Below are 26,889 nucleotides of genomic sequence, written 5' to 3'. Positions count from 1 at the left end.
GGCTGGGGTGGAGCCTACTGAACCCTGTGCCCCTCCCCCCTGCCCTTTCTCCTGCTAATGCCCATAGTCCTCTGCTCCAGCCACCCCAGCCTCTGGTCACATGCTCCTCCGTGCCTGTATTCCTACTACAGAGCTTTGTATGTGCTGTCCCCTCTGTCCTCAGTTCTCCTGCCCCCCACCCAAAGCCATTCCTCTCTGCAGGGCCCCCTGCACCCTCCCTTTGGGGAGCCACTGGAGCCTTTCAGGGCCACTCTGTTCCTCCGTTGGGCCCTGGCTCCCCACCTGGCTCACTCCCCACCCCAGAGCTGCTTTGAGGAGTCTGTACCCCTGTACCTGCATGAGCCTTCCCCAGGGACCTGCCCCCCCTTCCCGCCTGCTCTCCCAACCACCTTCTCCTCTCTCGGCCTTGGTTTCCTCATGTGCAAAGGGACATCCTCCCGCCACAAGGGTTACTCCACAGCCAGGCACACAGTAGGCACTCAATAAATGCAGTGTTGTGTGCTCACACTTGAGCCCTGGGGCATGGAACAGGTAACAGGTAAGAGCTGGGTGAGCTAGACAGGCCCCTGGGAGGGGGCTCCAGACCCCAGGCCCTTCAGAAAGCTGTGTGATCCCAGCTGAGACTGGCTGGGCTGTGAGGGCCGAGGGCCATGGTGGGCGCGGCCAGGGAGAGGCAGACGCCTGAGCAGGGCTGGGAGACCTGATAAGGACAGGACTTTATTCACACAGCCGCCAGGGAGGCTTCCAGCAGTTGGCTTTCTAAAAGATCCCTTGGGCTTTGGGGTTGAGAGGTGGTGTGGTGACTGGAGGGGCAGCAGGTAGCCCAGGGAGGCTGGCACAGCTGGCAGGGGCCAGATAGCCTCGGTCTGCAGGGAGAGGCAGCAGGGCAGGATGGGTCTTAAACGTGCAGCTGTAACCCCTAAAAGTTGACCCCAGCCCACTCCCTAGGTGGGTGAGCCCTAGCCCTTACCTGTCCCTCCTCTACCCATGTCCTCTCCCCATCCCCCACTTCTTGATCTTTGCCTTTCCTACCAGCTTTTCCGGTTCTCCTAACCTGACCGCTGCCCTGGGGGTCAAGAAAACCTGGTGCCAGGATCAGAACCAGGACCAGGACTGGCTGAACCAGCATGACAGCCTCCCCTTGCTGGGAGCCCTCCTGGCAGTCAGGGGCTGCAGCAGAGCATTGTTATGGCCAGTGACAACCCCAGGCCACGGAGGGCTCCTTACCTTGCACCTGCTTTCATGCTCCCTGTGACTGGGAGCTCACCACCTACACAGGCTTCACTTGCACTGCTGGGCAGCAGGCCCACCAGGGAGTCTCTTCAGGGCCCAGGTTCAGGAAAGAGCTGCAACGGGTGGCTTGGGTTTGGGAGACCTCAGGTTCTGCTCCTTCCAACAGGCACAGCAAAGCTGCCCCAAGTCCTTGGCAGGGCCACTTGTGGGAAAACACCTTTCTTTGGCACGCCTTGCCTGGACAAGCCATGGGCCCTGGTGAAGGGGAGGGTGAGGCCATCTCACATTTCTGGTCTCATCCAGCCTTGTGGCCACAGACAAGAGAAGAATGTGGACAGGGCCAGCCTGGGTGATTTTCCTTAATTACACAAAAGGGACTTTTCCTTAATTGCGTGTGTCACAGATTCCCAGAGTAGAAAACTGGGAAACACTCCCCCAAAGAGGGCACTCCGGTGGGAACTTCTTGTGCAGCCTGGCACCACGGCCCCTTACCCAGCCTCAGTTTCTCCTTCGGCATGCACCAGGCAAGGGACTACTGTTCAAGCCTCAGTTTCCGCACTTGTCAAGGGGCCTTTCCTTCCAGGTGGGGTGGAGGTGGTGGTAGGGGTGGGGCGGTGAAAGAAAGAATGTCCTGAGGCCTTTGCAGGGCGGCCAGCAGGCCACGCTCCCTTCCCGAGTGCGGAACTGGAGCGGGGCGGGGGCGGGGCCGCTGGGGCGCGGGGCCGGCCCGCAGATAGGGGCGTGGTCATGGCGGGAGTTGGGGCGTGGCATGGCGGCGGGTGGGGCGGAGCGGGCGAGCGGGAGCCTGTGCCGTAGCCTGGCGGCGTGGGCGGGGCCTGGTGTGGGCGGGGCGGGGTCGCCAGGGGGCGGGGCTGGCAGGAAGGCGGCCTACAGGCGGCTCTGCCGCACTCGGGACCGGCGGTGGTGGCGGCGGCTGTCTGTCCTCCAGCGTCTGCCGTCTTCCCATGCCCCGCCGCCTCCCCGCGCCCCGCCGTCCTTCCACACCCGCCGCCCTCCCGCGCCCGCCGTCCTTCCGCGCCCCGGGGCGCTCGACGGCCGGCCCGCGTCCCAGCGGGCGCCGGCGCTGCCCATGGCGGCGCTCCGGGCGCTGCAGCAGTGGTGCCGGCAGCAGTGCGAGGGCTACCGCGACGTGAGCATCACCAACATGACCACGTCGTTCCGCGATGGCCTGGCCTTCTGCGCCATCCTGCACCGCCACCGGCCCGACCTCCTGTGAGTGCCCCGCCTCGCCCGCGCCCTTTGACCCTTATGCAGGGCGGCGGGCGGAACTCGGGCGGGGAAACTGAGGCCTTGGCCTTCTCCAGGCTTAGGGGATGGAGAGCTGGGTGGGAACTCCCGGGCCGCGGGCCCCTGAGGTGGCCGGTGTGGGCCTGGGCAAAGCCGGATCCTGCAGGCACAGCCCACCCGGCCTCCCCAAGACCCCCGGTGGCCTCAGTTTGCCTGTCCACTGAGTGGAGCTGGGCGCAGGCCAGGACATCCGCCGCCCCCGCTGGCTTAGTCAGTCTGTGACTCAGGGCAGTGTCCTGGGCTCTGGCCACAGCCCACCCACCGCCACTCCTTGGGAAAGGGCCGGCAGGCTGCCTCTTTAGGCCCTCCCAGACCCTCACTGTCCTGGGCCCCGCCACCAATTTGGGTCACTCAGGGTTCTAGTGTGGGCTGTGCCACTCTTCCTGGTGTCTGGGCACCGTTGGGAGTGCAGCCCAGGGCTGCTGTGGGGGAAGGCCCAGGTGCCACTGGCCAGGTCTCTGCACCCTAGGTGATAGGGGATGAGGTGGAGAATGGACCTTATCCCTGGAGCTGCAGCAGGGGGGCAGGGGCTGGGGGGCTCATGGCAGGGGTGGCTGGAAGGTTGGCCCTGCCTCGCTCCTGATTCTTAGCCCGGGCCTGAATCTGTTCCATCCGTTATTCACTCAGCAAACACACTTTGCCTGAATGACTGGGACCAGGCATGCTGGGCCAGAGATCTATGTACCTGGGCTGGGTGGCAGAGGCTCAGGAAGGGTGTCCTCAGAAGGCCACCTGCAGCCCAGTCACCTTCTGGAAAAAGCATTCTGAGAAGTTGTGGCTGGACCCGAGGCTGGGGTGGGGGTGTGTGAGTCTAGGAAGGTCTCGGGGTAAACTGAGCCCAGAGAGGAGGGGAGCTTGTTCAGGCCACATGGCACATCAAGCAGAGCCTGGGCTGGCATCAGGCCCTTCCCCTGTAGCCCCAAGCACTTCCCCCAAGACCACTCTCCATGGGGAGCTGGAGTCTTGAGCAAGAGGCCTGGGTTCTGGGGCTCTGGCCCCAAGGTTGTGAAATTCGGTCCTGGAGCTGCCTGGGGGCCTCTATGTGTTCCGGCAGCAGCTTCTGCTCCGCCCCCAACCTGGAGGATGTGCCTCAGTCAACCTTGGAGGCCGAAGACCTTGGCCACAGTGTTCTTCCACATGAAAGCCCAAAGATGAGCTTTGACCTGGGACTGGGAGAGGGACTGCAGTAGAAAGGCTGGAGTCCTGGGTCCGGGTCAGGCTGAATGGCGGCCAAGCCCAGGCAGCCCAGGCAGGGCCAGCTTGAAGTCTTCGAGTGGAGGGAAAGGTGGTGCTATGGACTACTGGCCCAGCAGCTTCCCAGTGAGCATGTGTCACTGGGGGTTTGGGTCCTTCTGGCCCTGGGGAACTTCCACCTGCTCCCAGCTGTGCTGGGGTCAGAGGCTGGGGTGTAAGTGTGTCACCTGGGCCAGCACGCACTGCTGGGGGGGTGGGGAGCACAGGCATACACACAGGTGTATGTGTGCTGGCACAAGCAGGGGGCCATCATAGATCCGTTCACTTAACCGGTAGTTATTGGGCACCTGCTGTATACCCAGAACTGTGTATTGTATAAGATCCCCTCAGCCCCTAAATGCAGGGAGCAGCATTCTGGCCTCAGAGACAGACGGTGAGCAGGTAAATGAATCGAAGCTCAAGGTGACTCTCAACAGTGGAGGGGCCACTCCTGCAGCAACATGTGGGCATGACTGACTGACTGCTGACTGGTTACTGTCTGTCTGTCCCACTGGACTGAGCCCCGGGGCTGGGGGTGTCTGTTTTGTTCTCTGCTGTATCTGCAGTGCCTGGCACCGAGCTCGGCACGTGGTGTGCAAGGATATGGTGGGTGCTGGGCGGGTGCCCGTGTGTGGAGGGAGCGGGAGGCCGTGTGCCCACGCAGGCAGAGGTTGGAGGGATGCAGCCTCAGCCAAGGGGTGTCTGGGGCTGGAAGAGCAGCCCTGGAGCCTCTGGTGGGAGCACGGCCCTGCCCACACATTGGTGTCAGACTTCTGGCCCCAGGGACAAATTCCTGTTGTTTGGAGCCTCCTAGTTTGTGGTGATTTGTTACAGCAGCCGTAGAAACCAGTACAGGTCTGCACTGGTGCCTGGCGTGACAGGGGCTCGTAGATGCGTTGGCTGCGTACCTGGGGAGGGTGCCTGGGAGTGTGGGAACACACGCCTGCACGCCTGCTCCTGCGCCCACTGCCCTCTCCCTGCCGCAGGAGCGGAGGTACCCAGTGGGGACAGACAGGAGTAGAGTGCTGTCTGCTACAGGGAGCCCCGAGGCCAGACCCAGGGTGACACCCTGGCCTACAGGCCCCAGCACCCTGAACCCCTCTCCTTCCCGTGAAGCTCCACTGGCAGCAGAGTGGACCTCCTGTCTGTGTCCCTAGCTTTGCCACCAGGAAGTCCTTCCCTTTGGTCTCAGTCCTTCCTGCTGCGTGCTGAGCGCATTTCCGCTTTGCCCTCAGGGGAGAGAGGCTGTGAAGGAACAGCCTGGCTCCCGGCCAGCCAGGTGGGGCTCCTTGTTCTGCCTTTGCCCCGCCAGCCAAGGGGACAGAGGGGGTGGGTATCTGGGAATTGGGAGCTCATGTGTCCTGTCCCTGCTTTTCGAGACACATGTGACCTCATTGGAGAGCCCCATGGACACCCGGAGGTGTGTAATTGCCACTTTCCAGTAAGGAACAGGCTCACCTGGCCACGTGCACCAGGAGGTAGCAGGGGCTGGCACCCTGCCAGGTCAGCCTGCCCCTGCTGCCCACCCACTCCACCCATAGCTGGGGTTTCTGCAGGTGGCTTCAGGGTGCTGCCCCAGGATCTGTTTCCTAGTGACGCCAGGGTGAGCCCGGTGAGCTCCGGAACCACCCAGAACAAACAGCCGACTCCTGCTCGGGGCAGACAGCCTGTGGGACCAGCGGTTCTGGGTGGGGCAGCTCCTTCCCCTTCTGGGCCTGATCCACGCTCCAGCGGGCAGAAGCATTGTGGGGGGCTCGAGGTCATGGACTTGCGGAGGCTCTGAGAGGTGTCATGAGTTGGGGTTCTGCAGATGCCACACCTCGGTAACCCCAGCTCTGGAGGCGACTCAGGGCAGGTTGGCTGACATGCCCTTGCCGGTGGCTCCTCGACTGTGGCAGGGGCTCCTAAGACTCTCCCGGCACTGGGGGTCACCCCAGTGGGTCACCCGTGAAGGCCCCCACCCAGAATTTCCGGAGGCGGCTCTCTGCCTTCCTGGGCCAGAGCAGAGGGTGGGCTGAGGCTGGGCTGGCCTGACCTCCCCTCCCACGCCGGGCTGGGTCAGCAGGAAGCTGGCTGGGGACAGAGGCCTTCTGTTCCGGGCCTGAAAGCCTGCGCCCAGACCCCTGCTGCGCCTTCCTGCCGGCCAGAGCGCTCGGGAGGGGCCCTGGAGGGGCTGCCAGCCCACCTATGGGACAGAGCAGCCCAGGGCCCAATACTTCCTGACAGAGGCCCAGCTTGGAAGATGGGGGCCCTGGTCCTCCTCTTCTCTGGCGCCCCTCTCTGCTCCCCAGCTGTCTGGTTGTGTCTGTCTTGGTGTCTCTGTGGCTTTGCTGTCCCCGACTCCCTCTCTCCTGTCCCCTCTGGGCCTTTTGGTACCTGTATCTCTCGTGTCTCCCTTGTCCCTTGTGTGTGTCTGCCGTCTGTCTGTCTCTCCCCTGTCTCCCCTCCCTGTGGGATTCGCTCCAGACAAACTGCAGGGGCCTGAGAAAGGCTTGGCCGGGCGCTCTCCCTTCCCAGCCTGGCGTCCACCCGCGTGGCTGCATTTTGTTCCAGGAAATAAACAGCGTGAGGTCAGCCACCCAGGAATTTGGAAGGGGGTGCACATGCCCGGAGCCCCCAGGGGCTCGGGGGCTGGCGGCTGCTTGGCTCTGAGAGCTGAGGCCAACAGTCCGGGGGCTCAGCGGGGCCTGGCCGGGGCAGGCGGTGGCCTGGCCAGGGCTGGACACACGTTGGCCGACAGCTGACCAGTGAACGACTGCGTGACCCACACTCGGCGAATTCATTCATTCAGCCAAAGTTGAAAGAATAAATTAAAGCCACAAAAATCCCACTCAGCAAGCACTGAATTATTTCATCCACAAGCACTTATAGAGCACCAGCTGTGTGCGTGGCCCCACGGTAGGTGCCTTGGAGTTGTACCAGAATGTACCTGATTTTAAATATGAGAATTCAAATTAAAACGTGGTCCGATTGCAGGGTGCCTGGCCCGGCCTGCTCAGAGGGCAGGTTCTCGGGCAGTGGCAGCCTCACTCATCTGCTCACCACCAAGCAAGGGTGATGCCAATGGATTTCTGCCCGACAAAGCCTTATACTCGAGCTGCCCCCTCTCTGGGGTCAGCCAGAGCCAGGGGTGTCAGTGACAGAGCACCCCAAGCCAGGAGGCCTAAGCTACAGCTCCTCCCACAGCTGGGGAGGCCAGAAGGCCCAGACCCCGGTGTCCGCAGGGCGGGGCTTTGTGGGACACCGTCTTTCCCGGCGTCTTTACACTGTCCTCCCCATCAGTATGTTCCTGTGTCACTGGATTAGGGCCACCCTAAAGACCCCATTTAAACTCCGTCACCCTGTGAAGACCCTGTCACAGACGAGGTCTCGTGCAGAGTCCTAGAGGACAGGGCTCCAGCATGTCAATTTGGGGGGGACACAGTCCAACCCATAGCACCGGGGTCCCCCGCTGGTGGAAAGCTGGCCCCGGTGGGCTTCCTGGAGGTGGTGGGTGTCCACTGGTGCTGTCACGTTTGCAAGGCGGCTCTGACTGGTACAGCTGCAGAGCTCAGCTCAGGGATGCGGCCCCACTGTGCGCTGCTGTGGGGTCTTGAGCTCAGGGCCTGCCAGGAATGTCGGGCAGAGCTGGGACAGGGTGTCCGCGGGAGGACACGGGGCCTGGGGGAGGCAGGAGGGGTGTGGAGGCTGTGGGACAGGCAGGGGTGGTCCAGCCCAGCTGCAGAGTCCTCTAAGTCTCAGGGCAGCAGCTTGGACTGGGTGCTGAGGGCCGGTGGTCCTTGAACTTGCAGCCCGGACCTACACACCATGCCCTGTGCTGTGGGTGCTGGCACTGCTGTTGAGGGGCACCTGGAAGGCTCTGGGGTGCCCTGATCTGCTGGGAGCTCGCGCACTCTAGGTCTGGGGACAAGATGGCCCTACAGGGGCAACTGGCGGCTCTCAAGTCCAGAGGAGGGAGCTGCCAGAGCCCCCGGGTGGGTGAGGCCAGGGCAGGAGGCAGACGGTCTCCTCCTTCCACTGTGTTTGGAGACAAAGCAGGACTTGTTACCCTGCCCTCTCGCTGGCCGGGGCATCCTTGCTGGGGGCGCGGCCGTTTGGGTCAGCGGCTCTGGGGAAGGTTTGGAGAAGAGGCTGGGCTCGCAAAGGCTGGGGAGGGGGCGAGGGCCCTGTGTCCCCAAGGCGAGGAGGGTCCCAGGCGTTGGTCAGAAGTGGCCACCCGTGCTCTTGGGCACTCCTGGGGTCTCGCTGCACCTAGGGACAAACCCAGGTGGGCACGGGCTTCTGCCCAGGCCCCTTTCCTGCTCCCTGAGATCGGGCTGGGGCCTCCTTCTTGTCATCTGTCCACCGGGGACAAATCTGCGCCCTTTCTGGCTGTGTACACAGAGCTCTCTCTGCGCCACGGGGGTGGTCTTGGCATCTGGAATGCGTTAGCTGGGAGGTGGTCCATGCCGGAAATCTTGGGGGCATCCCAAGGAGCTGGGCAGATTGATGGCCAGCAGGGCTGGGGGCGGACAGGGAGGCCTCTTGAGAAGGGACAGGATGAACTGCAGCCTTGTCCCCCTTGCCCCACTCCACTGCGGGGCCTTGGGCAGGCGCTGGCCTCAGTTTGCACATCTGTAAAATGGGCTCCCTATCCAGACCTCCGCCTGACTCCCTCTCCTATGCCAGGGGTCTTCCAGAACAGTTCACACTGCCATCGCAACAGCTGCTGTTCACGACCCCCCCCAGACAACAGCGTGGACAGATCACTTGTTTTGTTTTTGATCTCATTTTGTTTTGTTTGGGATCTCATTGTACTGCCTGGGCTGGTCTCCACCTCCTGGGCTCAAGTGATCCTCCCACCTCAGCCTCCCTAGCAGCTGGGATCAAGGTGTCAGCCACTGCTCCGCTTCCAGGTCACTATTCAACCAACCCCTCCAGGAGCAGCAGCCCGTGCTCAGAGCCTGGTGGTCTTTGTCAATGTCTGGGCTTGGGCTGGGGCCGCATGTGTGTGACCCAGGTGTGCTTTCCGCTCAAAGTGGCCTTTGCAGGGTGCAATGGGCCATGGTGTGCCCGTGCTGGGCATGGACATGGAGTCCGCAACAGCCTGGAGTGTGTGGGGCTATGCTCTTGGCCTCTCCAGGATGGGCCTGCTGTCCGGGCTGGCCCAGGACCCTGCGTCCCTGTGGTCTAGCGTGTGCACATGGGGGCTGAGCATGTGGTGGGCGCTTTGTGACGCCACTTCATGGAGGAAAGAAGGAGCCATGGGACCTCAAATGCCCGGACTCTAGAGCCAGGGCCCAGCTTTGACTGCTGTTTCCCTGCTGTGTAGCCTCTGGCAAGTCTGTGCCTCAGTTTCCCCATCTGTGAGATGTGGACATGACGGGTGACCACCCTGCAGGTTGGGTGTGAGCCTTAAGGGAATTGGTGTTTGTGAAGAGCTGAGAGTGGCACTGTCACAGGAGCGAGGGTCGGACAGGTGGGTGGGGGCCCGTCCTGCCCCCAGGGCAGCATGGCCGGCCTCAGGCTGTCCTTCCCTCCCGGGGTGTTGGCGCTGCCCTGGCCCAGAGCCTCTCACGTCCACCTGTGTTGTCCTGTGGGTGCTGCAGAGCCCGCCTGCGGGCTGTTGGATGCCCAGGCGTCCGGAGGGGACGGTGGCCTGGTGCAGACAGCGTTGTGACTGGGGCGGGAGCTGGCCTGCCCTCCTCTGAGTGTTCCTGGTGGGGCCTCATTCTTTCACAGCTCCCTGCAGCCTCAGTTTCCCCAGTTGGGCAAGGTGACCTCTGAGGTCAGCCCCTCCCCTCTTGGATGAGCCTCTATGGACACTGGTGTTTCTGTCTTCCAGAGACTTCGATGCTCTCAGGAAAGAAAACATTTATGAAAACAACAAGCTGGTAAGTCCCCCCATGTCCTGCCTTCCAGCCGTGGCCTCAGAGCTGGCTTGGCGGCCTGCCCTGCCCCCACCCGTGTCTGCGGGGCCCTGGGGAGTGGGGAGTCCTGCCCCGGAGGCTGGGGCTCACTGCCTGTGTTCTAGAAAGAGCTCTGGTCCTATAGCCTAGGCCTCCCCCCCAGTTCCTCTTCCTCGCTGGGGAGGGCAAGGGCTGAGCTAACTGTGGGCAAGGCCCCCGGGTAGGTCCTGGGGGGGGCAGCTGCCGTCCCCACCCCAGGTGCCAGCCTCCTGGCTCCACCTGCATGAGACCCTTCCCCGTGCCCAGCCTCAGTTTCCCTGCTGCACAGTGTGCTCCAGTCTCCCTCGTGGGCTGAGGCACAGGCCGGATCCGACGCTGCTTGGCACGTGGGCAATTTAACTTAATTAAAAGGAAATTAACAGTTCAGTTCCTCGGGCTTGCTGGCCACATTTCAAACGCTCACAGCCACACGTGGCCAGTGGCCGCCGTGTTGGATGGCGCAGAATGGAACCTGTCCTTCTCGGAAAGTTCTGGGCTGCGCTGAAACAATGTGGCATTTTGGTCTGGCGGGAACGAGTGCTGTGGGGACAAATGGAGAAAGAAGGCGGTGGGGCGCGGGGGCCGCCATGTGCAGTTTTCTGGGGGCTCAGCAGGCGTCTTGGGGCACAGCCCTGATGGAGGTGAGGGAGGCCTGTGGACACCCGCGGAACGGGGCTGGGGGCTGCGGCGCACCGGGTTGTAGAGGAACAACCTGGGGCGAGGGGACAGGAGGACGTGGCGGGAGGGGGCACGGGCAGGCGTGGCCTGAGGGGCTCTGGCTTCCACCCAGCGGGACTGGACCCTTGGAGGCGTGAGCTGGGGACTGCTGCCCGGCAGGATCTGTGCTGGGGGAGGGCTGGGGGGCGGGGGGGCAGTGCCAGGCCCACCTCGGTGGCTGTGTTCTGGATGTGTTCGAAGAGGGCTCAAAGGCAGCACCCGGGCTTGGGGGGGGGGCAAGGCTCACTTGAGCTCTGGGTCTGGGAGGGGCCCAGCAGCCCCATCTTGGACACCCTTGCACGTGCCCGCGGGGTGCTGTAGGCATAGAGACACAAGCCTGGCATTTAAGGAAAGGCTGGGGACAGACGCCGGGGTCTTCAGGCTGTGCACGGGTGTTTAAAGGCAAGAGACTGACCAGACTTGCCCAGGGCAGGGAAGAGGCCAGACGGAGCTGGGACCCTGAGTTCATCAGGGAGGAGGAAGGGGTGGCACAGCAGACTGTTCCCTGGGCTTGGGGTGCGGCTGGCGTGGAGCTGGCGTGGAGCTGGCGTGGAGCTGGCGTGGAGCTGGCGTGGAGCTGGCGTGGAGCTGGGAGATACGGGGGGGGGGTGAAGCAGCGAATATACGGATATAATGAGCCATTTTTGAAGGAGTTCTGCTATAGCAGGAGCTGGAACAGCGGGCTGTGGTCGGCAGAAGTGGAGGCCACAGGCGATTTCTTTGCCTTGGGGAAGTGTCGGTGCATCTGGAAGGCGGTGGAGTGGCCTGGAGGGGACCCAGGCAGGAGAGAGAGCAGGATCGCGGGGACTGAGGGAAGGGGCTTCAGCCAGTGTGGCCACGGGAGGGAAGTCTGGGTTAGGGACCTGGGGTGGGGTGGCCCCGGGCAGCACTGTGGTCCCTGAAGGTCCCAGCCCTGGACGAAGTGAGGCCAGCAGGCCCTGTGGAACTTTTTGTGCCATGTTTGGGGGCTGGGCGCCACCCCGTTGGGAGGGATCCATCTGCCATCCCCGCTGGGATCTTTCTCAGTGGGTACAGCAGTCAGGGCTGGGTGAGGGTGTGCGTGGGGGGACATGGGATGGGCCAGGAAGGAGGGAGGCTGGGTGAGGGGCAGGACAATGTGGGTCTGTGGTCAAAGGGCCGCCGGGCTGTGTGCCAGCGGAGGGAGTGGACGGCGGGCGGGGGTGGAGAGGGCGCCGAGGCCGAGCTCCGCCATCCGGTATGCAGTATGTCCTCTAAGTGCAGCTTGCATGGCCCTCCCCAGCTGCCAAGGCCCCCACCCTTGGCGCTGGGGCTCCCAGGACACAGGCCACCTCTGTGTCCCCTCTTGGACCCTGGAGGGCTCAGCAGGCTGGTGGGTGTCAGCCCCTGGGAGGATCCTGGCGGGATGAGTATGGGGTGCGGGGGAGCCCAGGGCACCTCCAGGGTGAGGTGGCCTGGTGGGGTAGGGCAGGGCCTCAGGAGCCCCCGGGGACCAGCTCCTGGAGCAACTTCAGCCCTGCATAGTCAGGACTGAGGCCCAATGTACAGATGGGTAAGTTGAGGCTCGGGCAGCCACACGAGCAGAGTGGAGCATGAGCCCTGAACCCCGTCCTCTCTGGGCCCGCAGCCTGTGCCTGGGCCCCCGCCTGTGGGGAGAGGGGGCCTGACCCAGGAGCAGGGGTCTCCTGGCCTGCCCCTCTGACCTGTGTCCCTCCCCCAGGCCTTCCACGTGGCTGAGGAGAAGCTGGGCATCCCGGCCTTGCTGGACGCCGAGGACATGGTGGCCCTGAAGGTGCCCGACCGGCTGAGTATCCTGACCTATGTGTCCCAGTACTACAACTACTTCCATGGCCGGTCCCCCAGTGAGTCTGCCACGCTGCCACCATGTGGCTGCCCTCCCAGCCCGCTGGCCAGGCACCAGCATTGCCCCTTGTGAAACGGGGAAGGGGCCTTTCTGGCGCTGGGTGGGAGGGGGCCCCAGTGTTGTGTCTTCCTCCGAAGGGACCTGGGCCTTTGTCTTGCTTCCAGTGATGTGCGGGGTCCCGGCTCCCTAAGTCCCCGATCCGCCCCGGCCTGGGCAGGCTCCAGTGCACCCCCCCTCCTCAGGGGAGCACGGCCGGCTCCCACCCAGGCCTTGCTGTGCCCTGGTTTGGGACCCCGTGGATGCTGGGCTGGCTGGGCAGGAGGGATGTGGCCTTCATTCCGTGCTTCATGCAGAGCTGCCTGGCTCCTCCCCGCCCCACCGCCCTCTTCTGGCTTCAGAAATCACCAGAAATCCCCGGAATCACGCCGGGCACAGGGCCAGCCCCACCTGGTGGACAGAGAAGTCCCTTTTCCCTGACCCCGTGGGGGCCCCAGAGTGGGGCGGGCAGGGGTGTGGGCCGGGCCAGCTGTGCTGGGAAGATCGTGCCCTCGGGCTGCTGTCCCCAGCCGGCCCCCCAAAGGCGGAGACTCTGGAGCCCACACCAGCCCCTCCTGGGCACCCAGCCCCGGGCTGGGCCCCTTCAGAGCCAGGGTGCAGGGCTGGGCTGGGCTCCTCCGACCCCTGCTTGTCTCGTGCCAGTCGGGGGCATGGCCGGCGTGAAGAGGCCCTCGTCAGGCTCTGAGGAGGAGCCGTCTGGGAAGAAGGCGCCCGCCCAGCCGCCCCAGCTGCCCTCGCCCGCCCCAGCCCGGACAGACCCCGTCATCCAGAGGAGGGGTGGGGGCACAGAGGACCCAGTCCGAGCATCTGTAAGTGCCATGCCCACCGTCCTCTGCTTTCTTGGGATGTCCACCAGCTCGCACTGCGTGGGCTTGAGGATGGGGGTGCGCAGCCCCTAAACCACGGGGCCTGAGGTGGGCCTGGGCCCAGGCACAGCCTCAGCGTCTATGTCTGGAGCTGCCTGGGACTGGCACCCTGGCCTCCATCCCCATTGTACAGATGGGTAAGCTGAGGCCCAGGGAGGTCACGCAGGTGGGGCAGAGCTTGAACCTGGATGGGCTGGGCACCTCCCTCCCAGGACAGGGGGATGCTGGGCTGCACCCTGGACCAGGCTGGCACCCCCACTTCCCAGAAGTGAGGCTGGTCGGGGAAGGACCTGCAACTGGGCACCCCTGCTGCCAGGGGCTGGCACTGCAGCCTCCTGGGAGCTGGAGTCAAACAGGGCCCGGAAGGTGGGAACTGGACAGATCTGTCCCCAGGGCCACTGACACAGGCCCCAGCTCACTGCCCAGGCCCAGGCTGCAGGCCCTGACCTTTGGTCCAGCTTGGGTGTGGGCCCTGATGGGTGCCCTACTAGCTCCTCCTCTTGGGCCTCAGTTCTCCCGTCTGTAAAATGGGACCGTCTGGCCTGCCTGTGGGGCAGCTGTCAGGAGGGAGGGCCAGGGTGGGCCACAGCCCAGAGAGGTCAGCTAGTGTCTCCCCCTAGGCCCCGGTGTCGGTGGGCAGCTCGGTCAGCAGCACCTGCGGGGTCTGTGGCAAGCACGTGCACCTGGTGCAGCGGCACCTGGCTGACGGGAAGCTGTACCACCGGAGCTGCTTCAGGTGAGGCCGCTCCGCATGCGCCCGAGTGGGCCTGCCCTGCTCAGACACCTCCCGTTTTGTCCCCTGGCCATGTCCTGGGCTGGGCTGTTGCCGACAGCCCAGGAGACTGAGTGGTTCCTGGGTACCCCAGGGCCAGACGCCCTCCTGGCCGGCCTTCCAGACACACTGCCTCGGTCTCCCTCCTCTGCCTCAGCCATTTGTGCTGGGGCTTCTCACTCTGTGACCATCTGCAGCCCCCACCCGCTGCGCCTCCCCCTGGGGGCTCCCAGAGGGCAAGCACAGGGCCTGCCTTGCTATGCCCACCACACTGCAGGCTGGTGCGGGCCAGCCCCACAGCGGGGCTCAGGGTGGCCTGTGCGTGTGCGTGTGTACCCACATGTGCATCTGCTGACATGCATGAGCACTCTCTGGGGTGTCCCCCTACAATGAGTCTCCTGCGTGTGACTCACAATGGTTAAGGACCATGAGAAGAGGCGTTTGTTGAATGACTCAGTGACCACACAAACATCTGAATGCCAGCCTGGCGCTTCCTGGTGACTTTCTCCCCCAGGTGTAAGCAGTGCTCCAACACGCTGCACTCGGGAGCCTACAGGGCCACGGGGGAGCCGGGGGTCTTCGTCTGCACCAACCACCACCCCACAGCTGCCTCTGCAAGCCCCAAGTTGCCGGGGCTGGCCCCCAGACAGCCCGGGGCTGGCCCTATGGACTCCAGGCCCCCCGGACCCCCGAGGAAGGCCCAGGAGGCAAATGGGCCCCAGGCCAGGCTGCCCACCCGGGAGCCTGCCGTGGGCAACTCAACCGCCAGAGGTTTTGTTCCGGCTGCACCTGACGCTCCGGCCACCACATCCGCCAATGTCCACATGGGGAGCCCAGCCAGGCCCCTTTTCCAGAGCCGGGTGGCTTCCACCCCCGTGGGGGGCACATCCCACACACGTGTGACCAACAGCTCCCCGGCGGGGTCATTGTTGCCTGCCCAGAGCACAGCGGCACCTGGCTCCCATCCTGCTGTGCCTGCAGGTGCCCGGGACCCTGCCCTGCCCACGCCACCAGGCCTGGGAGCCCCCCATGTGGCTCCGCAGACCAAGCACAGTCCCAGTTCGGCGTCTCCAGGCCCAGCTGACCCCCCGGCCTGGACCCCATCTGCCTCCAAGACCCAGCAGGCCCGGGAGAAGTTCTTCCAGACACCAGGAGCGTCCCCCGACAGTGGCCCTGCTGGCAGGGCCCCAGGCCCAGCAGGAGCTCCTGCAGGGGACACCAGCAAGGAGCAGGCGCTGAGCTTCCTTAGGAAGACCCTCCCAGCACTGGAGGCGGCCGGGCCTCAGGCACCTGGCAGGTGGGTGCAGGGGACTTGGGGCAGCTGGGGGGATCTGGCTGTGTGACCGTGGGGACAGCACTGCCCCCAGCCTCAGTTTCCACACCTGGGAGTGAGGTGCAGTGGTGGCTGGCAGTCAGGGTGGCAGGAGACGGGTTATTACAGGAGAGCTGCTGTCTGCATGGGCTCAGGGCGTCATGGGCACAGTGACGCTGCCACCCTGGGCCCACAGTGGCACACACTCATTGGTCCTGGAGGACCCTGTGTCCATTTTGCAGACGAGGAACAGGTTGTGAGTGGGTCACCACGCGGGCTGCACGGAGCTGTGCTCTGAGCCCTCCCTGTCTCGCCCCTGCACCTGTCCTGTGCCTTGTGCATGCCGGACTCGAACAGGCATGCTGGCGGGCAGGGGAGAGGCGCTGGGCCCGTCTCCCAGGCAGCACTCTCTGGGCGCCTCACGCAGCAGAAACTGCCTGCTGGAGGCCGGGAGTCTGGCGTCACGGTGTGGACAGGGCCACGCTCGCCCTGCGGGCTCTAGGGGAGGGTCGTTCCCTGTCCGTTCCTGGTCCTGGTGACCCCAGGTGTTCCTGGCTGTGGCTGGACCACTCCGATCTCTGCCTCTGGCGTCATGTGGCCTGTCTCTTGTCCCGCCTCTCTGTCTCTTGTCCCGTCTCTCATGAGGACACTGGAACTGGGATTAGGTCCACCCTCCTGCGGTGTGGGCGCATCTTAGCAGTGTCACGTCTGCAGAGACCCTAATTCCAAACAAGGTCACACTCTGGGCTTCCTGGCAGACCCAGACTTTAGGGGGACACCTGCCAAGTACTGTCACCTCGCAAGTGAGGAGGCTGCATCGTGTCTGCCCTCACTGTGGCGGGCACATCCCCACTCAGAGCCTGCCTGTCCCCTACCGGGCTCTAGCTGTCACAGGGACGGGGGACTGGGGGTGCCCAGGCCATCCTGGGGCTGAGGACGTGGGGCACTCCGGGTGTGCTCCCTGGGGCTGAGGATGTGGGGCACTCCGGGAGTGCTCCCTGGGAAGATGTGGGCACTCCAGGAGTGCTCCCTGGGGCTGAGGATGTCTGGCACTCCGGGTGTGCTCCCTGGGAAGATGTGGGCACTCCAGGAGTGGTCCCTGGGCCTGAGGATGTGGGGCACTCCAGGAGTGCTCCCTGGGCCTGAGGATGTGGGGCACTCTGGGTATGCTCCCTGGGGCTGAGGATGTGGGGCACTCCAGGAGTGCTCCCTGGGGCTGAGGATGTGGGGCACTCCAGGAGTGCTCCCTGGGGCTGAGGATGTGGGGCACTCCGGGAGTGCTCCCTGGGGCTGAGGATGTGGGCACTCCAGGAGTGCTCCCTGGGGCTGAGGATGTGGGGCACTCCGGGAGTGCTCCCTGGGAAGATGTGGGGCACTCCGGGAGTGCTCCCTGGGGCTGAGGATGTGGGGCACTCCGGGAGTGCTCCCTGGGAAGATGTGGGGCACTCCGGGAGTGCTCCCTGGGAAGATGTGGGGCACTCCGGGAGTGCTCCCTGGGAAGATGTGGGGGACTCCAGGAGTGCTTCCTGAGGGTGAGGATGTGGGACATTCTGGGAGTGCCTCCTAGGGGGCTGAGGACATGGGGTGCTCTGGGGATTGCTCCCTGGGAGGATGTGGGGTGCTTTGGGGAGTGCTCCCTGGGGGATGTATCTGGCTGGGCAGGGAACTGGCTCTTCCTGGGAACACAGCCCAGTGTCCCCAGAGCCCAGAGTAGGGGCAAGAAGGGGGGAAATGGGTTGTAGGGGAGGCGGGGGACAAGGAGGGGTGCCCGGTCCCACCTGAGTGCCGCAGCCGCTGCCTGTGCCCGGGGTTCTGGGGAAGTCCCAGGTGCTTCTGGCCCCCTGTGTGCTGTGTCTGGGGTACTTTAATCTCAGCCTGCACCACAGTTAATAGCAGGGTGAAATCAGTCACCAGCATGTGCTGTTGCCAGAGGGAGATGCCCATGGCCCATCCCTCTTGGGGCGGCACCCCTCCTACAGGAACTGGGCTTCTGTGGTGGGGGGGGGTTGATGGCCGGAGGGCTGCTGGACCCACCTGTGCCTGACGCCTGCTTCTTACCCCCAGGCCCTCCCCAGCCACCTCCCCGGCTCCCACCGCTCATGCCACAACCCGGGGGCCACAGGCACATTCCTCAGCTGGGCCGTCACGGTCGACGTCTCTCCGGTCCCTCAAGCCTCCCACAAGGACGGAGCGGCCGGCACCCCCGAGTGTGGGCAGCACCTCGCGGGCATCCGCGTCGCCCCCGGCAGGCAGGAGGAACGCTGCTGTGCCCTCGTGGGTCAGCAGGGTGGGCGCTGACTCCAGGCTGAAGCCAGAGGCCCCGGCGGCGGAGGGTGAGAGCCGCCTTGGCGTGGGGCGGGTGAGAGGCCCTCGGGCGGGGGGCTGCGCCGGGGCAGCAGGTGTCCCCAGGGCCACACTGTTGGATGGCACCGTGGCCTCCCGCTCCCGTCTGCGCTCCTGCGCTCAGTGCCGTCTGGTGGCCGTGCCGGCAGCTCGCGGTGGCCGGGCTTTGCCCTGTGGCGTCTCCAGTTCTCCCGCGGGTTCTGCGTCGTGTGACCCCGTTGCGCTGCTGTGACGGAGCAGCCTGTGCGCCGAGGGTGCTGCTGCCCCCGCCACCTGGGCCCTCCGGGGGCTCCCTGGACCCACAGTCCTGTTTTGCGGCCTCTCGCTTTTCTGCAAACTGTGGAGTTGGAGTTTTCTGGGCACCCGGGGCGTCCTAGAGGCACCCGTAGCGTTATCGAACTGGGCTCAGAGAACAAGCTGAGCTGCAAAGCGTTTTTCCAGATCGTTCTCTCTGGCTGAGCCCTCCTTTGAAGCCACGCTTGGGGCGGAGCCCAGAGGCCCACGGATGGGCAGCGGTGGCTCAGGAGTTCACCTCACGCAGGCAGACAGAATCGGCCATGTGGCTCACCCTGCCACACCGCCGCCCATTGTGCGGAAGGGGCAGTTGAGGCTCAGAGAGAGGGAGCGATCTCCCCAGGGACACACAGCACAGGCAGCCAGGCTGGGAATCCCGTCTTCTCCTCCCAGCCCGGGGCTCCTTCCTGTGTGCCCGCTGGCCGTGGGGTATCTGTGGGCCCTGCGGTGCAGGGAGGTGGCACCGGGTGAGGCCTGACCGCTCCTGGCAGACACCTGCCTTCCATATCTCCATCCTTAGGGTCTGTCCCCTTGCTTTTGCCCAGGCCCGAGTGCCAGCCCCCAGGAAGGCCAGGAGGACGGGCCGGCAGGATGGAGGGCCCGCCTGAAGCCCGTGGAAAAGAAAAGCCCCGCTGAGAGGTGAGGGGCTGGCGGGGCTTGGTGGGGACGGCTTCACCCTGACTGCATCTGTCCTATGGGTGCACCCGGACCCCGAGCTGCATCCCAGGGCAGGCACAGGGCCTGGCACACAGTAGGTGCTTAACACATGCTTGAGTGTGCAACAGCACACATGCCAACCCACTGACGTACCCATCCAGGCGTGCGTGCACATTCTTGCGTGTTTAGGCATACATGCCTGAATGACGTGGGGGACCACTCAGCAGTCTGGGGCGCAGCAGGTGTGTGCCGGTTCACACGCATGCCCAGAGCCGGGCTGGGTGTCTGCCCCGAGCGCGCTCACACCTGTGGAGGTGGGCTCACAGGACGGCGTCTGGGGCGAGCACACCTTTGTGCTATGGGAGGGTCCAAACAGATGCAGGTGGCCAGGCCCACCGTGTCCTGGGCCACCCCCTCCCTTGGGCTGGTCCGAGCACACGTTAGGATCTCCCAGATGCTTCTAGGTCTGGGGCTGGGGTTCAGGGCTGACCTCGCACCTTCTGCCCAGGACTCTGGAGCTCAAGGAGCCGTGCGCCCTGGTGGAGCCAAGGATGGGGGGAGGGCCCAGGAAGGTCTCCGGCAGCTCCACTGGGGGTGTCCACATCACCCTGGCCCCTGTGGGGCCTGACAGGACACTGCGCCCAGCCAGCCCCAGGCCCGACCTCTCAGGTACTGCTGGACAGAGCCCAGGGGCTCCAGCTCTGGGGGTGGGGTCCCAGGGTGGGGTCCAGGTGTTGGGGGAGGGGCAGTGGCTCTGCTTAGCCACAGGAGTGGGTGGTTCTGGGTGGGCATGTACATGCATGTGTGTATATATGTGTTCATGCATGTAACACATGCATGTGCACATATGTGTCTGTGCATGTTTGTTCCCAGCACTTACATTCAGCCCTGGATCCACATTCAGCTCTTGTGCCACTTCTTATGTGACTTTTGTTTTTTTGTTTTTTTTTTTTTTTTTGAGACAGAGTCTCACTCTGTTGCCCGGGCTAGAGTGAGTGCCGTGGTGTCAGCCTAGCTCACAGCAACCTCAAACTCCTGGGCTTAAGCGATCCTCCTGCCTCAGCCTCCTGAGTAGCTGGGACTACAGGCATGCACCACCATGCCTGGCTAATTTATTTTTATATATATTTTTAGTTGGCCAATTAATTTCTTTCTATTTTAGTAGAGATGGGGTCTCGCTCTTGCTCAGGCTGGTTTTGAACTCTTGACCTTGAGCGATCCTCCCGCCTCGGCCTCCCAGAGTGCTAGGATTATAGGCGTGAGCCACCGAGCCCAGCTCCTATGTGACCTTGAGCATCACCAACGCACTAGAACAGTCTCCCCGATGCCAGCAGGCATCATCGGGGTTCTGCCTCCCTGTGTGGGTGTGGCCAGTCTGGGCAGGACAGGGGTCATGGCCATTCAGGGACAGACCCCAGGCTCCTGTGGGCCCTGGCTCACAGGAGGCTTTTGGGCCTGACGTGTGGCTCTCTCTCCACACTTGGGGGCAGCCGCATCCCCCTCCCCATCCTACCGCAGGAAACTGGCCGTCCCCGCCAGCCTGGACATTTCTGATGACTGGCTTCGGTCTGAGACCTTGCAGGGGGAGGACCTGGCCCAGAGCTGGAAGAAGGAGGAGAAGCCCCATCCTCAGGGCAAACCAGGTCAGCCCCAGAGACACCTTTTCTCTTAGGGACATAGATGAAGGGAGGCTTCCTCTGAGGAGAAGATGCCTGCTGGGGCTTTGGAGGATGTATAGGAGCTTGTTGGGCCTAGAATGGAGGGAGGCCCCATCCCCTGTTCCCAGGCCCCCTCTTATGAAGAGACCACAGTGGCTTCATAGCACCTTGTCCTGACACCTGCTGAGGGTGGAGTGTCCCCTCATGGCAGTGGAGGGACTGGGTGGCTGGGGTGCCTCCGAGGGTGTGTCCATGTGAGCTCTTGTCCTGTGGCACACTGGGGCTACCCAGGCGCCTGCGGGCAGGGGCAGGGCAACCTGGTGGGGGTGCAGGGGCCATGTCCCGGCCACGCTGGGTCTGATGCCCGAGGCCCAGATGCTCACCCTGCCCTTCTCCAGGGAGGCCCCTGGGCCCGGCCAGTGTCCCGGCTCCGCCTGGCAAGACAGTGACCTCCCCGGTGAGGGTGAGTAGGCGTGGTGGGGGAGGGGCAGGGCCACAGTCCTTGGGGTCCCTCTCACCACCCTTTGTCCCCCAGCTGCACCTCGACTACGAGCTGCAGGAGGAGATTCAGAGGCAGGTGCAGAGCATCGAGCGGCAGCTGGACGCCCTGGAGCTCCGGGGCGTGGAGCTGGAGAAGCGTCTGCGTGCGGCCGAGGGAGGTGAGCCCAGGCCAGCCCGGTCCCCGCCGGCGCAGGCTGGCCCCAGGCTCCCCGGGCCGGGCCGGCTCCCGCCTGAGCACCTTGGCCTGGTCGGCAAGGCTTGACCCTGGGCCCTAGCGCAGGCCTGACACCCCTGGGGGGGTTCTGCCCTGCCCCCATCCAGCTCCACCTGGCTCCTCCCCCTGCAGATGACTCTGAGGACGCCCTCATGGTGGAGTGGTTCCAGCTCATCCACGAGAAGCAGCTGCTGCTGCGGCAGGAGTCGGAGCTCATGTACAAGTGAGGGAGCGTCGCCGCACTGCCCGCGGGGCCTCCTGGAAGGCCAGACCCCCAGTGCGGCCAGGCCCAGGCGGGGAGGCCAGCCCAGCCAGGCCAGGCCTCAGACTGTCTCTGCCACGGCAGGTCCAAGGACCAGCACCTGGAGGAGCAGCAGCTGGACCTGGAGGGGCGGCTGCGCCTGCTGATGGCCAAGCCTGGTGCGTCTCCCTGCCCGCCGGGAGGGGTGGCATAGGGGACCACTTGGTGTCCTGGCTGATCGTGTCCTGGTGATGGGGCCTGCTTTGGAGCCAGACAGGCCCGGGGTTGAGTTCCAGCTGTCCCACTTTCCTAGCTGTGTGTCTTCAGCCTAGTCACTTAATCTCTCTGTGCCTGGACATCATCCTCTCTAAATTGAGGACAATCATAGCTCCCACCTCACATAGCTGTCACGAGGATTAAACGTATCACTATGTGTCAAGCGCTTAGCACAGCGCCAGGCAGGTAGAAAGTGCTCAGTGAGCGTGAGCCGTTGCATTTTGTGTTGGCGTTCAGTGCCCAGCGCCCCAGCTTGAGGGCTCAGGTCCCGGCAGTCCCACCTCCGCCTCTGCTGTGCTGTGGGGCTGGGACGTGGCACCCTGGGCCTCCATTCCTGCAGCTCTCCCGTGTGCGGGCAGCGTGTGGGTGGGGCGATCGGGGAGGGTCAGGCCAGCTGGCGGGCTGTCCCCGCAGAGTATCTGAAGTCGCCGCGGGAGCGGCAGCAGGAGCAGGAGCTGCTGGCGCGGTACGTGAGCACCGTGGACGACCGCAGCCAAATCGTCGATCTGCTGGACGAGGACCGGCTCAGGTGCGCAAGGCCGCCAGGGAGGGCACTAGGCAGGAGCAGGACCCGCTGTGTGCATGTCGCGGGGCGCGGGCAGGCCCAGGCCAGGCAGCAGTCTTGGGGGCTCTCGGCCGTGGGGCTCCTTCCTGCCCCCTGTTCCCGCCCTCGGGGTCAGTTTCCCCTGGAAACTCTTGTGACGGAAGCATCCCGTTGTCTGTGCTGCCCAGTGTGGCAGCCGCTGGCCACGCGTGGCCACTGGGCACTTGCACTGTGGCCCCTGCCGCTGAGGACCACTAGAAAAAAACATTTTCCCTGGGGCCACAGTGTTTTATTAAAACAAAACGATCCTTTCCAATTTGTTATTTTTTCTTGTTTTCTGTGCGTGAGTTATGTGCAATATAATCCATGTTTTTAGAATGAAATTGTCAATATTAATTGTAACAATAAGAACAGCAACTAGTAGGATTTTCATGAACCAACTGCAGGGTTTTGCTTCACGAAGCCCCGGGCTCAAAACTAGCCTGAGTTAAATACAACTCACATGGCAGTCAGTGTGTTAAAATTTTATTTTTAACTTAAATTGACATGGCCACCTGTGTCTCCAGGCTGCTGTGGTGAGTGGCAGCTGTGTGACTGCTCCAGCAAAGAGCTGCTTGTCCCGTGTTTCTCAAAGGGTCCTGCATAGGGTCCCCAGGCTTGGCACCTTGAGGTCAGCCTCAAATGTGACCTCTGTGAGCTCGATGGGGCCTTGGCATAGGTCAACCTGGGCCCTCTTGTCCCCAGAACATTGGTGTGGCCAGCCGGGGGCCTTCCTGTCCCCAGGTCACTGGCGTGGTCAGCCCAGGGCCTCCTGTCCCCAGGGCACTGTTGAGGCAGGCCCTGGAGAGAGGGCACTTGCCAGGGAGGGGAGTGAGTGCCAGGTGTGGCCTGGGGCCAGGTGGGAGGGCAGGTGGATGGGTGTCAGGTGGGGCGTGGGGCTCAGGTGAGGTGGGCTGGAGACAGTCCAGGCCCCACCCAGCACGTGCTGCGGCTCAGGGCCACCCGTCCCATTCCAGGGAGCAGGAGGAGGACCAGGTGCTGCAGAACATGATCCAGTCTCTGGGTAACTCGGGGCCGGGGGTGTGGAGGAGGGGCAGGTGGGCTCCATGGCCTGGGACCTCCTGCGGTGGGTGCAGGACCCCGGACCCCAGCCGGCAGCTCACCCTGAGGGTGCAAGCTCCCCATCACACCAGCGGGCCAAGGAGTGGCCGATGACCACGTGGTCAGGGTTTGGGGAGCGGGTGGCAGGGCCCTGAGTCCGTCCTGAAGGTGGGCGTGCAGGGGCCGCGTGGGGGACACAGGGCCTGCCCTCTCGCAGGGGCCCAGCCCCCTGCAGGCTCTGGAGGCCCGGGGAGGACTCTGGCCTGCGGAGGGGAAGGGCGTTCCCGGCAGGGGGCGCTGCGTGGGCCATGGGCGCAGCCTCACCCTCCATGCCTCCTCAGGCCTCCAGAGGAAAAAGTCCAAGTTCCGCTTGTCCAAGATCTGGTCCCTGAAGAGCAAAGGCAGCACCCCCGAGTGAGCCAGCAGCGGGGGCCGCAAGCTGGCCTGGCCCGGCTACTCACACTCAGGAGGAGACCGGTGCTGTGGCCTACGGGGACACTCAGGACAGCCTGGGCCTGTGCCACGCTCTCGGGGTCTGAGACCCTCAATAAAGAAACTGCCTGCCTGGCCTGCTGGCTCTCACGTCTGCCTGTGTGCTCGCTGACGACCTGGCACCTGGCGGCACAGCCCGGCTCTGTACCCGGCATGGACATGCTCTGTGGCCTTGGGCAGGTGCTGACCCTCTCTGGGCCTGGTCGAGGCCAGCTGAGATGGGCACTTCAGCCTCTTCCTGGCTGCACAGATGGGCTTGACATGAGCCCCAGAGGAGACGGGGTTGGGGGCGTCTGGGAACTCAGGTGCTGGCCCTGTGAGGGGACTGTGATGTCTCAGCAGCCAAAGACCCATGACCCTGGTCTCTGGGGCTGAGGCTGTCTCAGGCACGGTGGGCTGGGCCGGGGATGGAGGGATCTGAGCCCTGGGCCTGTGCCAGGGCCACAGGAGACTGGCTGGCTGGCTGCTGCTGGAGAGCAGGTGCTGTGGGCAGACGTCCAGGAGGTCTGGGCCGGGTCCCCGCTGCCTCTGTGAGCTGGGGGGGTGACTTCCCCCACAGGCCTCCGTCTCCCTGTCTGTGGGGACGGGCTTGTGACTGCATCTTGCTGTGCTGTTTTCAGCTGCCCCGGAAGCCTGTCTGCGGTGGTCCTGGTGGCCCCTCAGCAGTGGCAAAGCACCAATATGCCCACCTGGGGCGGGCGGGGTCAGGAGGCCCAGGGGTCCCAGCAGGGCCTGCACAAGGACAGAGCCCGGAGCCCCTGGCTGTGTGCACAGGCCCACTCGGCTTGCGCTGGCTGGGGACCCTGTGTCCCGCTACCTTCATGGGACATTAGAGGGTCTCAGCCAGGCTCCTGGGACGGGAGGCGCTGTCAGTGCAGGGTTGGAGCTGTGCCCAGCAGCTGTGTGGCCTAGGGCTGGGGCACGGCTCTCTCTGAGCCTTTGGTGATGATGGCTGCGTGGGGCTGGGTAAGGCTGGGTGGGGTCTGTGGTGGGTTTCGACCCGCAGTGAGGGTGGGGACCTCAGGGGCCGCCTTCTTGCCCCCTATCGATGGCCCCACTGCCTCCTGAGGGCATCTGCTGCTCCCTCCAGCCACTCAGAACCCCGGCAGAGCGAAGGGGTCACAGGGGTGAGGCCACTCCCTGAACATACAGCAGTGATGGGTAGTGGGGTCCGTGCTGTGCCTGGCCTGAGGCTGCTGGGATGGATTGTTGCCGTGGAAACCACCTGCAGAGGACAGGGAGGCAACAGCAGCCAGCGCTGGGATACCTGACGCCCTGGGGGGCTGCACCTGGGTGTGCGGGGGTCCCCTGGTGGACAGGAGCAGGGGTCTGGGAGCGAGAAGATGCGCGGGGGCGGGGAGTGGCTGCCACAAGCCGGCAGCGGGTCTGGGCCTCGGGGCTTGGGCAGGTGCAGCAGCGAGGCCGGGCTTCCCGGGAACCGGGTGCCGTGAGGTGGGCAGTTCCAAGCAGAGGCTCTGCAGCCTCCTGTATGTCAGGAGGGTGTCACCCTGGGGGGCAGACTGGCCCTGGGGCTGATCCTGGGGTCCCACTGAGTCCCTGGGGCCTGACCCGCTGAGGACACCTGCAATGTGGCCTCATCACCACCAGGGGGCGGAAGAGTGACACTTAGTGGGCCGGGGCTGCCTGAGCGCCGCAGGTGAGCTCCACTTTACTGATGAGGAAACCGAGGCTCACGGGGTGCTGCGGCCACCTGAAGTCACACAGCAAGGTAGGTGAGGTCAGGGACTGGGACCTGGGGGTCTACTCCAGGGCTCCTGGGCAGCCGCGGAGGTGCCAGGGAGGCCCTGGCTGGGCACGTGGTCGGTGCTGGGTAGACGGAGCCCCTGACAGTCATCAGGTCCCGGGCAGGGCAGGTGTGCCCCGAGGACGGGCTGTGTAAGGAGGTCTCCCGGGTGGGCTGGGGGCACTGACGCTGACAGATGCGTGAACGCCGGCCGTTACGTTGTTAATAAAGAATATCACACACACCTCAGCCGCAGCCCGCCCGGCGCTTTATAAAGCACATTAGGATGTAATCCAATTGAAACTGCAATATCGAAGAGCATCTTATCTTATCACAAATTGAAATTATATCATATTCCTCTTTTCTTAAATTAAAAAGCTAAAACCCTTTCCTTCACTCTCAATACGGTTGTGTAAAACTTAATCAGTGGTTTTAACCACATTATATTTCCATATGGGCCATTTCTATTCTCATTTACTTACGAAGGAGAACTTTCCAGAACGGGCGATTGGGTTTGTGGACGCGGCAGACACTTGGGCAGGTGCCCGGTGAGAGGGACTTGTCCTCACCTGCATGTGCCGGGTGGCTGGGGTCAGCGTGGGAGGAGCGATTTTAGCGTGTGCGTGTTAACGTGGTACGCGCTCATGATGGGAATGCCAGGAGCTGGTCACACGAGTGGCGGACAAGTGGGAAAGCCAGTGAGAGCACAGGTTGGCAGTCGCAGGACGCTGCCCTCGGGCTGGACGGGCGGAGTCTGGGCCGATGGGCGAAGCAGGAGTGTCCACGGGAGACCCGAGGACAGGGACTCAGGCCTGCTGGGGCCGTCTGGGAAGCAAGAGTCTCTGTTTCAGCTTTGGGCTACAGCAAAGCCCCTCCCCTGGCGGTCAAGGGCAGCTGGCTGGACTTTCAAGGTACAAGGTACGTTAAGGCCGAGCTGCACACTGCAGGGGCCCCTGGCCAGCAACTGAGCACTGAAACCAGCGCTGGCCAGTGAATGGAGTGGCCGGAGTGTGACATGCACTCGGGCTTTCAAAACAATCCACAAAAAGGAAATGAAATGCCTCATTAATAACATTTTATATTGATTATGTATTGAAGTGGTAATATTTTAGACATGTTGGGTTAAATAAAATATTAAGGACATTAATTTCATCTTTTTCTTTGTACTTATTTTTTTTAATGTGGCTACTAGAAAATTCAAAATTGCACACATGGCCCCTGCATTTGGGGCCCAGGTTCCATGTCTGGTGGACAGGACTATTCAGACACACTCGGACAGCTCCCCAGGTCCTCGTTACCATTTGGGGTGTCCACCTGGTGTCCTTCTCATGGCCACTGTCACCTCCCATGCACTCAGTGTCCGGAGTCCGAGCTTGCCCTCCTTCCAGGCCGTGTGTCTGGACTCTGTGTCTCCCTTCCTGCCCTGCCCAAGCGAGTTGAGCATTTCCGTCCCTCCTGGAGAAACCTGCTGGGGTCTCCGTGTCACCGTTACACCTGAGGTTAAGTCCAGCTTCACACCGAGACCCCTGCCCCTCTAGGCCCACATGCCACCCTGT

The 26,889-nt window shown here is 63.7% G+C and overlaps 1 protein-coding gene across 1 annotated transcript; it reads left to right on the top strand.

Moving 5' to 3' along the window:
- The first annotated feature begins 2,099 nt into the window (after nt 1–2,099).
- On the top strand, nt 2,100–23,676 carry MICALL2 (MICAL like 2). The gene is made up of 17 exons (XM_012759305.2): nt 2,100–2,466; nt 9,599–9,647; nt 12,118–12,259; nt 12,961–13,127; nt 13,805–13,920; nt 14,471–15,253; nt 17,333–17,601; nt 18,451–18,544; nt 19,071–19,231; nt 20,053–20,205; nt 20,619–20,683; nt 20,756–20,879; nt 21,068–21,158; nt 21,282–21,355; nt 21,867–21,981; nt 23,013–23,059; nt 23,439–23,676. The coding sequence occupies exons 1-17, from the start codon at nt 2,324–2,326 to the stop codon at nt 23,513–23,515; spliced, it is 2,670 nt and encodes an 889-aa protein (XP_012614759.2). The 5' UTR covers nt 2,100–2,323; the 3' UTR covers nt 23,516–23,676.
- The last annotated feature ends 3,213 nt before the right edge of the window (nt 23,677–26,889 follow it).

This window comes from Microcebus murinus, chromosome 19 (genome assembly GCF_040939455.1).
Source record: "Microcebus murinus isolate Inina chromosome 19, M.murinus_Inina_mat1.0, whole genome shotgun sequence".
NCBI lineage: Eukaryota > Metazoa > Chordata > Mammalia > Primates > Cheirogaleidae > Microcebus > Microcebus murinus.
Note: the sequence above shows the minus strand (reverse complement) of the source record. Positions and strands in the feature narration are given on the sequence as shown.